The sequence below is a fragment of the Acyrthosiphon pisum genome, chromosome A1, assembly GCF_005508785.2.
Source record: "Acyrthosiphon pisum isolate AL4f chromosome A1, pea_aphid_22Mar2018_4r6ur, whole genome shotgun sequence".
Taxonomy (NCBI): domain Eukaryota; kingdom Metazoa; phylum Arthropoda; class Insecta; order Hemiptera; family Aphididae; genus Acyrthosiphon; species Acyrthosiphon pisum.
In genome coordinates, this window is record NC_042494.1 from 148,418,893 (window position 1) to 148,431,871 (window position 12,979).

Below are 12,979 nucleotides of genomic sequence, written 5' to 3' on the forward strand. Positions count from 1 at the left end.
TACGGTCATTTTTTTTAAAGTTACACCAAAAACCAAATTCAATTTTGTGAAAAATCGATTTTGCGTAAAAATTCCCGTTTTTCCGTAAATTTTTCTTTTGTTTTTCTCGGCGCTTTTGAAAACTACTGGGAAATTTAAATTTTGACCTCCCCAATGCACCAACGATATTCACTTTCTGATCGAACAAGATACTGAAGTTGAAAATCGTAGCATTATTTCGACTACTTATCGTGTACACAGACACAAAAAAAAAAATAAATAAAAAACACACATCATTGTAAAATCAATACATTCATCGTTCCACTCAGAATCTAAAAGTTAGACCCAATCTTTAAAGGATATTTCTTCATCATTTTGGGTCTACTTTCATATGACGCCGGCCGGTCACTTCCCCTCGGAACACATTGCATAAAAAAAATGTGTGTTGGTATCCGGAGATTAAATGAGATTTGATGTAAAATTTAAATATCTAGACAAACTAGACAAGGTTCATGTCCAAATAAAAAATCTCATGTTTCATTCGGCGAAAGGTCGTTAAATTAATAAAAAAAGTTCTGTTCAGGTTTGGTCCTCAAAAATAAGGATTCTTACGTATTACCATCACTTCTTTTTTCTTTTTTTTAAACATACTTTATCTGGAAGGTTCCAAAAACACATTTTTATGTGTGATGTTTGTTCTAATTATCTGAAGGCAACTATTTCACCAAGGTTTAAGTATTTAATAACCCTACGCGTATTAAGTTTTAACATACTTCGTTGTAACTTTCGTTATATCCAAAGACCTACAATAAAATAAACTATAACCCACGATAATATGCTTCATATTTTATATTTATATAGATATAATAATATGTATTATGAATATTATTATTCTAAACATTGTCATTTTTCATACAAGTTACAACCATAATTGTTATCGACGTGTTTCATCGGATCAGAAATTACGAGCTTGTAAATATCGTACTATATTGATTATAAACATTTGTAATTATTTTAATATATCAACAATATATATTAACTTAAAAGACTCGTTCAGATGGAATTCGGTCGCACTGCAAACCACTATATTAGTTATGCATTAGTTAACATCCAAACGTCACGATGTATATGCCTAGAAAAAGGCTGGACCTGACTTTCACACTGTACAAACGCGTTTTAACAGACTCGCGGTGACGTGAAAACGGGTTGATCGAGAATATGAGAATATTGATCGTTGAAAATTGGACGACTCAGCGGTGGCGGACGAAAGATCAGTGACCACCGTTTCCCATTAACATTGACCAATGACTAAATATTATAAACCGTGGTTACTCGTTCGCGAGTAAATAGCGTATATACGTATATATATTATAGGTTATATATAAGTATATATGTACACAGTGGACTGTGGTTGATGGATTAAGGCGACTTCACGGTGCACCGTGATTTCTGGAAAAGTTCCTTTTGAAATGTGTAGTACATTTTTAAAAATAATATGCATATTTTATTTTTTAGATAATATATTAAAATTTGAAATATTATTTCGGAAGACACGAGTCGACACGACACGGTAACTGACGTGGTAAACCCCGCTTAATTGTGGAGGAGTGTGAAGTCGCCTCAAAATGACGGCCGAGGCAGCAGATATTATTATTCCACGACCGTGGTTCGTATGGTTTACGCATTACGTAATCACGTTACTGCGAGAGGGTAATCGCCGTAATATTATTATATTTTCCGTTGCTCGTCTTAATGAAATACGGCGGACGTCGACTGTTTTCTCCGCTGAAAACGAGATTCTCAATGACTTTCGATCGGACCGTTTTCACGTCATCGTTCGAACCGTTTCCCGGTGCAGATTAAGTGCAGTGCGATGAAATGTGCGGTGCAAAAGGAATTTTACATAATAATGATAATATTATATACTATATATATCGGTAAGTATTACAGTCGAGTCTCTATAACTTAAACTTCGATAACTCGAATTTTTTTCCCTTGCCCATTGAAGTGTTTTTAAGTTGCGTTTGAAACTTCGAGGTAGGTATATACAACCAATACAACCGTCGAATTTATTTTTATTCCCCTTGAGATACGACTTATGGAGACTCGACTGTAAACCGACATTTGTGAGCTTAATCTGCTCAAAGGAAACGCGTCGACAGTTTTTCGAGGGTTCGTAGCCGAGTACGGCGCGTCAAGGTAAGACACACATCAGTCACTTGTGTATATTAATCACAGATCACAGGTTCCTCGCACTGGGACTCACGTCTACGACCGTTATTTTGAATTCTTTGTATAGTCGGACATAAAGACGTATATTATGTGCACAGGGCATAGATTTGTAAAATCTAAACATATGAAAAATCTGCGTGATCTCTTAGTCCTTAAATGGCATAGAAAAATTGTTATCAAATTATCCCTTAGCTAAAATTATACTAAATAATATTTATTCCAAAAATCAAAGTTTGAATAATTCAGAATTTAAGCGAGCTCAAACAATAAAATATTACCCTGTAGTATACACGCAACTTATTCGGTAGTTACACGCTGGACTTGTAATTTTTTTTTAACAATTAATGTTGGAAAACGGTTTTTTTTTTATTTATCTTGTTAATTTATTTAACATCGAAAAATGGGGCCGTGTCCTAAAGGTTGATGTGATCTTGTCCTCGTTGATAGTAAAATATAAAAATGTTTTTCCGTTTTTAATTTTACAAAATATATAAAATTAATTTTTATAAATTTAAATTTATTATTTATTATTTATTATTGATCAGGGAGAAGGCAAAAAATAAAATTGGCACTGAGCTGCGAAATTTCGGAACACTTATCTGAAGATGTTACATGTTCTAAGTGTTTTAACAATTATTTCATTATAATTACTGAGGACGAACATGATACATAATAAGATGGAAAATTAATAATAATTGATATTTGAACTGCACATATTATTACATAATATATAGTCATTATTTGTATTGACAGACCATGTTTTTTTTTAAATTTAAATTTTTTAAATGGTATAAGTACCTATAATCTATACATAATTATTAATTATTATGGATGCTAAAATACTGTTATTTATATATAATATACATAAATATATATTTTTTAATAATAGAAAATTGCACTGACAAATAAATTGAATTAGGAGGGAGAGAGGCACATTTCAGTCACGATCCACTTCTTGCTCCGGTCATGGATAAAAAAAAATTATATGAATTTACAATAAATTAAATAAAAGTTGATAATTTCTCTGTATGTTATTAATTGAATAAATCAATTATTGTATCCTGTATATTAAACTCGTATAATAATATTTTCAAATTTTTAAATATATCTACCTACTAGTATATAGTTACCTATGTAAATATATGTTAAAATGTATGTGAGTGTAATAATAATTATTATTTGGATTATACATGTAACTAAAACTAACCTATAATTGATTATCGAAGAAGAACGTATCTTAGTTAATTATTGTTAACTGAGATTATTGAATATAAAGGTACCAACAGCTAGTATACACTAAAATTATTATGACATTTTTTATATTATTATATAATAATTTAAATTAATACTGACTATATTATTATGTCTATATCGAACACATTATGTACGTTGTGTACGAAAACAATATTGCTTGCTTAACTATTTAATAATATAGTATATGAATATAAAGCCCTGTCTATTTTTGTGTGTATTTAACAACACACTTTGTTTGAGCACTGGGAAATCTCAAAAGTGCGCCACAAAAAATAAAACATGCACTTGTCACTTATGATTTTATACAAGGCAGTGTTTCATGTGCAATCATACTTTGGTTTTTGTAAAAAAAATTTTTCGTTTCATAAATTTAGCTTTTGAAAAGACAACAATTTAGAAAATTCGTTCATTAGGTGAAATATATAATTGATGTAATATATATAAGTATAAATCACTAAACAAAGTATACCAACGAAAATAATATTATGGTTTTTTAGTTGTGGTAAAATGTATAGGTTTTAAATCTTATTGTTTGCGTGTGCAGATTTAGTTTTAAATAAATTAATTAATTTCTTACCATCATAATTATAATTGAGTCAACTAACTAGGACAGTAATAAAAACAAAAGAAATAAAGGCCATAATAGAACTAAAATGGATTTATTTAAAGAAAATCCAAAAGATATTATATGTTTTAGGCTCGTATTTTATCATCCAAACCGCACAGTGCTGATGTAAAATGTCTCAAATCATCAAAAATTCCAATTTTTAAGCTTTTTTCATAAAATAATAAATATAATAATATTACTTTTAAGAATGCATAAGACATAGTATACGAAAATAAAATGTACATTCACACTTCCGACTTCACAATTATTAATAATCAAGTTCAAATACAGGTGTGCACTCAGGAAAATCAGAAAAATAAGCACTGCTATAAGGTAGTACACACAAGTATTTAGGGTTTACCTATGCAAAAAACTTTATTAAATTATGTGTAAATATTATTTTGAAAAAATTAACTCCGCAAAATTTACCTACGTATACTAAAAAATGTGTACGAATGCAGTATTAGTAGATATACTGACTTAAATAAATAAAAAACATATTCTGTATATTTGGTTGCTATTAGGTAGGACACGAGAAATGTCGTTATGTCGTTATGTAGGGTACTTCACACCGTAGGTACTTGTTGTATTTTGTATTGTTGTAAATTGTAGTAATATGTAATAGTATAATATGTATACCTACCTATCTATTGTTGGTACCTCTATTTAGTATACACACAATCGTTAAAAATATCATAAAAATTAGGATTTTTACCAAAATAACGAACTGTATAGAGACTCAATAATTGTTTGATAATAAATATTTGTATATTATAAGGATATTTATATTTCATAACTACAATACATGTGGTAAAAATATAACAATTATGTAACCCAAGTTTCAACAGTTGTCATCGATATTATTATCCATCTTTTGATCTATTCACATTCAATTGCACACCTACAATGAGTATACAAAGAGCATAATAATTGTGCTCAAATAAGTCCGCCTTCAGCGGCACGTGGCATTTCATTGAAAACGCCGAAAGCTCAAATACAGACGCCCTCCTCATCAAGGTATGTATATTATTTGAACAGCATTATATCCAATGTGGAGGGGTTTCTCGCACATGTGATTATAACAAACGTGATATTTTGCAGTTTTCAACCTTGGCAGTTGGCGGGTAAAAGAAAACACACACGACTTAGGGAGTAAATTCGTTTTTAAAGGCTACAAATAACGCGGTCGTCTTTTTGTCATATTATTATTTTTATTCCGTGTACCTATCTATATAGGGCAATAACAAAAAAAAATTGAAATACCAGCTATGACACATAATATATGGCTTATATACAATGCGTGCGTTTATTTTGTGGACTTATTGTTATTATATTTTCCGACTAAATAATCATATTTTATTGTTCAATAAATTCAAATGTTGTCGAATAAAATGGATGCATAATAGGATTACAATATTATAGTCACAATCAATTTACCTTGTTGTACGCCATAAAGACTGCTGTGTTTATCACCAATAAATTGATGTTCCGCATGCATACTGTTTCTAATAGCTGTCATTCTTAGAAGTATTGGAGCTGATATATCTGGTATAACATCTTCGTTTCGTACCGAGTTTCTACTCCGAAACAGTACCATTTTATGATCCTAGAAATATAAATAAATTAAACTGTGTACGAATTGAGTGTTAACAACAACTTGTTGCCCGATTCCTGTATACTTTAACCTTTAACTTATATAATATGTTATTGATATAATATATTTATACACGAGCATAATATCTTGATATTATAGCAAAAAATTAATTTAAATCCAAAAATTAATTATGACTTTACGAGTAAAATTATGTTTCCAACAAATATTGCTTGCTAATAATATTAAAGTCAATAAAACGTTTTGTATAAACATACTTTATGAGTGAGGTACCCTATTTAATGTAACCAAAAATAAATAAACAGTTATGAATTTTATAAAAATTTAAAATACTCATTATAATAATAATTGTTAAATAACATTTACTATTTATTTTAGATTCTGACCGTAGTGATGAATGTATTGATTTAACAAGGATGATTTGTGTGGTTTTTTTTATGTTTTTTTAGTCTGTTGTCACCTTTTGGAGCTGCGAAAATAATTCAATCTTTGACATCAATATCATTTCTGGTATGGAAAGATTACCTAGTGGTTTTAGTAAAAAATGTCAAGTACTTTTTTTATAATCGGGACAAACTAAAAAACAATTTGGGAAAAACGGTAATTTTTACGCAAAACCAGTTTTTGACAAAATCGATTTTGTTATTTAGTTGTAATTAATAAGCGAATAGTCGTACATAGTATAGAAACCCCGCGAGCAATATATTATGATGGCCGAATCACGAGCGAATGAGTCACACAACTCTACTCCTGACACCATGTTTTATATTATTTTATGCAGCATATTAAGTTTTTTTTCAACAGAAAAATGAACTGACAACGGTTGTATAACGATGGTTAATTGAAACAGCGTTACTTTGGAAGCCACACACATTGACCCCTCTGTATAGAACAATGCAAATTAAAAATCGTGATTCCAAAAAAAAATAATTTGTTTTTTATCAATACAATGGCATCTCTTATTGACAACCCGCATAAACATAATTTTATCCACCAAGTACTGAACTACCATTATTGCTTATCTGTTTATTATAAAATCAATAGAAGCTTAACTTTTTTTATAAAAACTTTTTTATTATTATTATTATTATTATTATTATTAGTATGTAAAAGACAAACACTTTATTTTAAACAACTATTTGTTTGTTGATTAATACATTTTAGATTCTTAGTGGAGCGATAAGCCAATGATTGTTCTCGATAAAATATTATAATGATGGGTTTGTTTTTTTTTGCATGTGTCAGTCATCACCTTTTGAATAAGTAAAAATGATTCAATCTTCAATATTTGAGGGTGGCTTTTGGTAGCAAATTGAATCTAGTTGTTACTTAGGATGTCAAAAGTATTCCCAATACTTTTAAAAATAAAATGGAAAACAAAAATAAAATTACGGAAGAATGAAAATATTTATGCAATAGGTGCAAATGGGCAAAATTCGAATTTGCTACTTGTTGTAATTAAAAAATGAATTACCACGATAGTTAAAATGTTCTGCCATTATTTATATTTTGACGTTGAGTTATATTTTGGATTTTGAAAAATGGCAAGTTTAATTTCTTTTTAGTTTGTGTTTAAAAGTATTTTTCTCACAGTCAAAATGCTTGATATTTTAAGACGAATTTTTACATAATTTGTTCATATAGTAGTTAGCAAATATCGAAAGCTGTTTGAGGATAAATCATTACATCATTTACATACGTTTGAATAAGCATATTATGTCGATAAATTTTGAACTTTTAACGTTCATAAAAATGATATGTGACATTCTGCTCAACTTTTTTCTTCAATTCTTATGAGAAACTTATGAGAAATCTTGTATTAAATTTTTCAAGCCCTTGGTGCAAAATCTTAAGAATTTTTAACTAATTAGTTCTACGATTTTAACTTGATATGCATACGCTTTAAAAAAAGTTTTGACTATATGTTAATATGTTTTGATAAATATAAAAAATATTAATCGTAAATTAAAAATTGAAATATAATCCAATATTAGTTAAATAATTATTTTCTATACACAATGACATTTTAAAAATATTTACACTAATATGTATTATGTTTAAAGTATTTTTTTTCTGAGTAAAATCGTTTGAAAACATAAATACATAATACTGCAAAGTATTGAAGTACCTATCTAAAATGTAAACAATAATTTCCTTATAAGTTGTACTGTAAGAAATGTAAGCACATAAAGTTCACACCACCACTATTTTTTAAGCTGTTTGTAATTCTAACTTCTCACTTTGACGAAATTTGATATTTAAACGACAAATAACAATGTTTCCTTTTATAATTTCAGTTGTGTTGTAATTCAAAAGATATAAATCTTAGGGACTTTTATATTATTTTGTACTCTGTAGTTTTTATAATATTCTTGTTCATGCCTATCGAAATTTCAAATAAGAAAATGTTTACATTCAAACATATTCAATATCAAACATTCAAACATATTTATTTATCTAATGAACAGTTTCAAAAGTTTCGTTTAAATTAAAATTAAATCCTTTAATAATAATAATAAGTACCTATGTGTTAACCACGGTATAAAACTGTAAAATATTACCCTGGCATTTTAAGATCAATAATATGATATTTATAATTATTTATAGTTCATGGCAATGTATATTTTAAAAGTTGGTAACTGTTAGTGACATAAAAATAATAGTAATAAAAACATTTAGACAACTCAAAAACAACACAGTTTAGTTTTGATAAAATTATGTAATAACAATATTCTATTATTATAACAACGGAATACATTATTAATGAGCATATTATAACTATTTTATAAAACTAACATTGTATTATTTCTTTTAGTATAAAAATGTATACATTGCTAAGTTATTTATGTAATATGAATAAAAGAAAAAAATAATACTAAGTAGTAAGTACAGCGTTGAACGTTGTAGTGAAGGATAATAATTATAATTACATCATTCGAATTTACAAGTCTAAAAAGGTAAAATAATTTTATTACACACCCTTTTTATTATATCAGCTATAATAAATATAGGTTTTACTTTCGAGATTTGAAAGTCTTCGTATTCTAAACATTTTGGTAATTTAGTATTGATCAATGAAAAGGTGAATCCTATTTCCTTATTTGTCGAAATCATGCGAACCGGTTTAAAAAAAAAACGAATTATTATGATGGACAAATCTATGTTTTGAGATTATATCATTCAAAAGGTTATTTTTAATAAAACTATGTCATAAATAAATGTGTATGTTTATTAAATAGATAAAACATAAATACTATTAAACAAAAACTTATGTTCAATTTAATTTTTAAAATGAAATGACATGAAAGATAATTGTATTTTTGATAGAATTATTTTAACGTATAATTATATGTTTTACATAATATTTAAAAATAATTAAAAACTAAATTAATTATTTATAAAATGTATTATTCATTCCAAATAAATCATAGTATGTTTTAAATATAGGCACCTATTACACACTTTAACAATTATTTTACTATACTAGCTTCATTTCAATAAGAACTTCTGTCAATATTAAACGATATAACAAAATATACTATTTAAAATGTTCAAAAGAGTTCTATTTTTTCTTAAGTAACTAAAATTTTTATTTTTTACTTACTAATACAATGAATTATAATATAAAAATTATATTTATCTATTAATTAAAACTGTAATGTTATCAAATAATGAATATTATCAAATGCATGGAATTCATCACGTATATTAAAATTTTAGATACAATCCCGTATGTAGGTAGGTAGGTACTTACATTATTAATAAAAGTGTACTTTATATTGAATTGTATGTGACATTATAAAAAAAGTGTAGAGTAGGTAACCGCTATCTGCTGTACATACTGGTGTCGAGTGTATAGCGGATTGTAAGTAATATATTATTATGTGTTAAATTTTAAATCAATGATTTATCAATACGAACAATTATTCTGAATGAAGAGCGTTTGTCAGCCTGTATTACTAAACATTGTACTTGAAAATGTCAGTTTTAAATACTAAATATTTATACAAGGAAGAACGATTTTAGTTATTTTATTGTAATACAAAAATATTTTTCGTGGGAACTTAATTGGGAACAATCGTTACAAATGTTCGTGATTTTGGTGAATTTTGTCAAAATGTCAACTTTAAATGCGTAGGTATAAACTATTTACAAATGTGTTTTCGATATTTTTTAATTTGTATATGAACAAATTATGAAGAACCTTATATTACATTTTCAAGGTTTTCTCGATTATTTTGAAAAATACTAGGATTACGTTTGTGACCTCCCATTTTCCAATGTACCAACTAGATCCAATTCACTATCAAAAACCACTTTCAGAGTATAAAATCCAAGCATTTTTTCAACTAATAAAAGTCTCTTAAGACACACAATAAAATAAAATAAAATACACATGTCAATGTATTGAAAAGTCAATACATTTGTCACTCTGCTCAGAATCTAAAATATAACGTTTTTTGATGAACCAAACCAAATTTTTTATAAACTATAACATTATTATTTGTACACAGTAAAATATTATATTTTAATTTTATAGAAAATTGCTTTTAACATAGTAAGTTTTGTGGTACCTATATTTTAAAAGATTGTACTCAAATAATAATTAATACTTAATCAAATGTTTTAGATGTATTTTCGTCGTTATTTTTAATAAAAGTTTGTCTATAAATAAGTCCGCGTGTACATATTATAATTATAGGTAATACTGTGTGATATTAACATATTTTTTATTATAATATTATCTAATACGCAACATCGCAAACCGAACGAACTATATTTTACTTGGTTTTACTTATAACTTATTAGGTATACCTATATCGTTAATATAATAATATGTATATTTATTATAACAAATAAATATTATAATTGGGATCTAACGGTATCATACGATTTATACCCATGGGCTGTTTTCGGTATAGGTATACTATACGAAAATAAAAATGATATCTCGGCAATGTAGGTTTTAGCTATTGGCTAAGCAATGAATTTTTTAAAACGACAGAACTTACTTATAGATAGGTATATAGTATGATAATATGTATAATGTTGTGATCAATGTCTCCAGTCGAAAGGCGTCGGCGGTGGCGGTGGACGGCCGTTCAAATTTGGAACCCTCCGCAAAACTCGCACGCTCGTAAAATTATGTTAACAATAATAGTATTAGTTACAAAAAAACCATTAAAAAAAACCACCGACCGGGCTGTGGATTAATAATAAAATTACAAAATGAATTGTTACACAAACATCGTACAAAATTTAGCGAACTGCCGCGGCGTAATATTATTATTATGACATGGTCATATTTTCATTTCGACGCGTGCAGTGAAAATCGTTATAAACGAATCGCTGCAGATAACGCGACTAACTACAAAATACGATTTTTAGAACATTCGCAATCGCCGCCGCCACGCCGTGACCGTTTCCCCCACGCTCGGGCGGCGGGGCACGTCTATAATATAATATTGTTATAATATTATTATTACATTATTATTATTATTTCCCCAGTTCGTTCGCCGCCGCCGCCGCAGCGCAACCTCTGCCGATCGTCGGCGACATCACGAAGGCACGCGGCCCACACGAGGTTTTTTTCGTTGTTTTTTATATTATTCTACACCGTGGTCAATACAATATTACAATACATGATTATTATTATTATTATAATTCCGGACAATTCTATATATAATTGCCAGTATAGGTACCTACGTGGCTACGTATATAATATATTATACGCCACATAAATAGGATCGGTACACGCGTGTAGTCGCGACTGCTGTCAGATATGCGCGTCCGCGACTATGTCACAAATATTATACATTATTATTGTTATTATTGCCACCGCAGGTGCGAAATTATAATATTATGATGTATTATTATTTCAACATTTGACTTGGGGGGGGGCTGAATATATTAAAGGCAAGCAGACCATTGCAATATAGCATTTTAAAATTGTATGTCCTAGGTTTTTTTTTTTGGGGGGGGGGGCTACGGCTAATGCTTGCGCCTATGTTATTGCTATTGATGCTGTGTGTAAAGTGTAGACTGGCCGTCGACCGATGATCCACGATCGGTGCGGTTGGAGAAAATTGAATATGGGTACAGCATATATAATTATATATTTATATATATATATATTAAGGTATTCGAACATTTAGGTACCTATGTACTGCGTCCAAACTTTTTTTACCAACGAAGCAGCGGAAGATTGATTATTATACTGTTAGTACTATGTGAATAATCACACCCACGCGGCGACTCATTGAATGCATCTTTTATCCTCGCTATAATAATATACATATATTATAACCGTGGTCCGTGGTCGCTACACGAAACGGCAATAATTCAATTGCATATATGCGTACTATTATATAATATTTATATATCAGCATAATATTTATCGACTATAGTATACTTTGTAGTTTTAAAAATATCTTGAAAATCGAAATGATTATATGTCGCTGCACGGTATATTGTTGCAAATATTTGTATGTGTAGGTAAGTACTTGTTTATTACAATTTTTGTTAAACGCGAGAAAACATTTATTGTACAATTCGTGTGACTTGCGTATCTATACGATATTATGACTTACGGTAATATCTATATTTACATCTCACACTTTTTTTTAAAGCAGTGGTCTGTATCTTTTATACCTACAGGTACTGTTTTTATGTAGGTACCTATCTCGTTACGGCTGTGCACTTTGGGGAACACATTGTGCTATAGATTAATAATATAATACATATACCTACTTGTCGTAATAAAACGCCTCCGACGTTCGGATTGAGGAATGGCACGTGTCGGTGGACCACTCTATTACTATGTATATTATAGTAGACGTACACGAGTAGGTATAATATTATGTACACCTATTTACATTCCTCGCCAAACACCGGTTGATCGCTGACTTCTAAATATGGTTTTTTGCGATTTAATCTCGGGCTAATTTGATTTTTAGACAAACGTATCCCGCAGATAGCCGCTAGGTATTGTAGCATAGGTACGTCAATCTTTCTGCCGCCACCATGTAGGTTTATTACACTGCAGTTCGCAAAATATTTGTTCAACGGCCTCGGTATCAATTGATTTCGCCGAGTCTTAGATGCACGCAGCATAACATTTTAATAAATGTATTCTAATTTTTTTTTATTTCACAAACTGTTTTTAGTCATGTATGAAAAAAACTAGCTATTACATTTTTTCAATGTACACAACAATAATATGCTCTCGGTAGCTCTGTATATTTTTTAATATATTGTAATTTTACCATGAAAAAATTTGCTTGTATGATTTGATT

The 12,979-nt window shown here is 28.8% G+C and overlaps 1 protein-coding gene across 2 annotated transcripts in view; it reads right to left on the minus strand.

Annotated features, from left to right (window-relative positions):
• Positions 1 to 11,021, minus strand: part of LOC100162662 — a 51,770-nt gene extending 40,749 nt beyond the window's left edge. For both annotated transcript variants that reach the window (XM_016804743.2, XM_008185315.2), the window contains exons 1-2: positions 10,697 to 11,021; positions 5,510 to 5,678 (exon numbers count right to left, since the gene is read on the minus strand). In XM_016804743.2, the coding sequence (XP_016660232.1) occupies positions 5,510 to 5,669 (160 nt within the window). In that variant the 5' untranslated portion in view covers positions 5,670 to 5,678; positions 10,697 to 11,021. The remainder of the gene's footprint in view (positions 1 to 5,509; positions 5,679 to 10,696) is intronic.
• Positions 11,022 to 12,979: the final 1,958 nt, after the last annotated feature.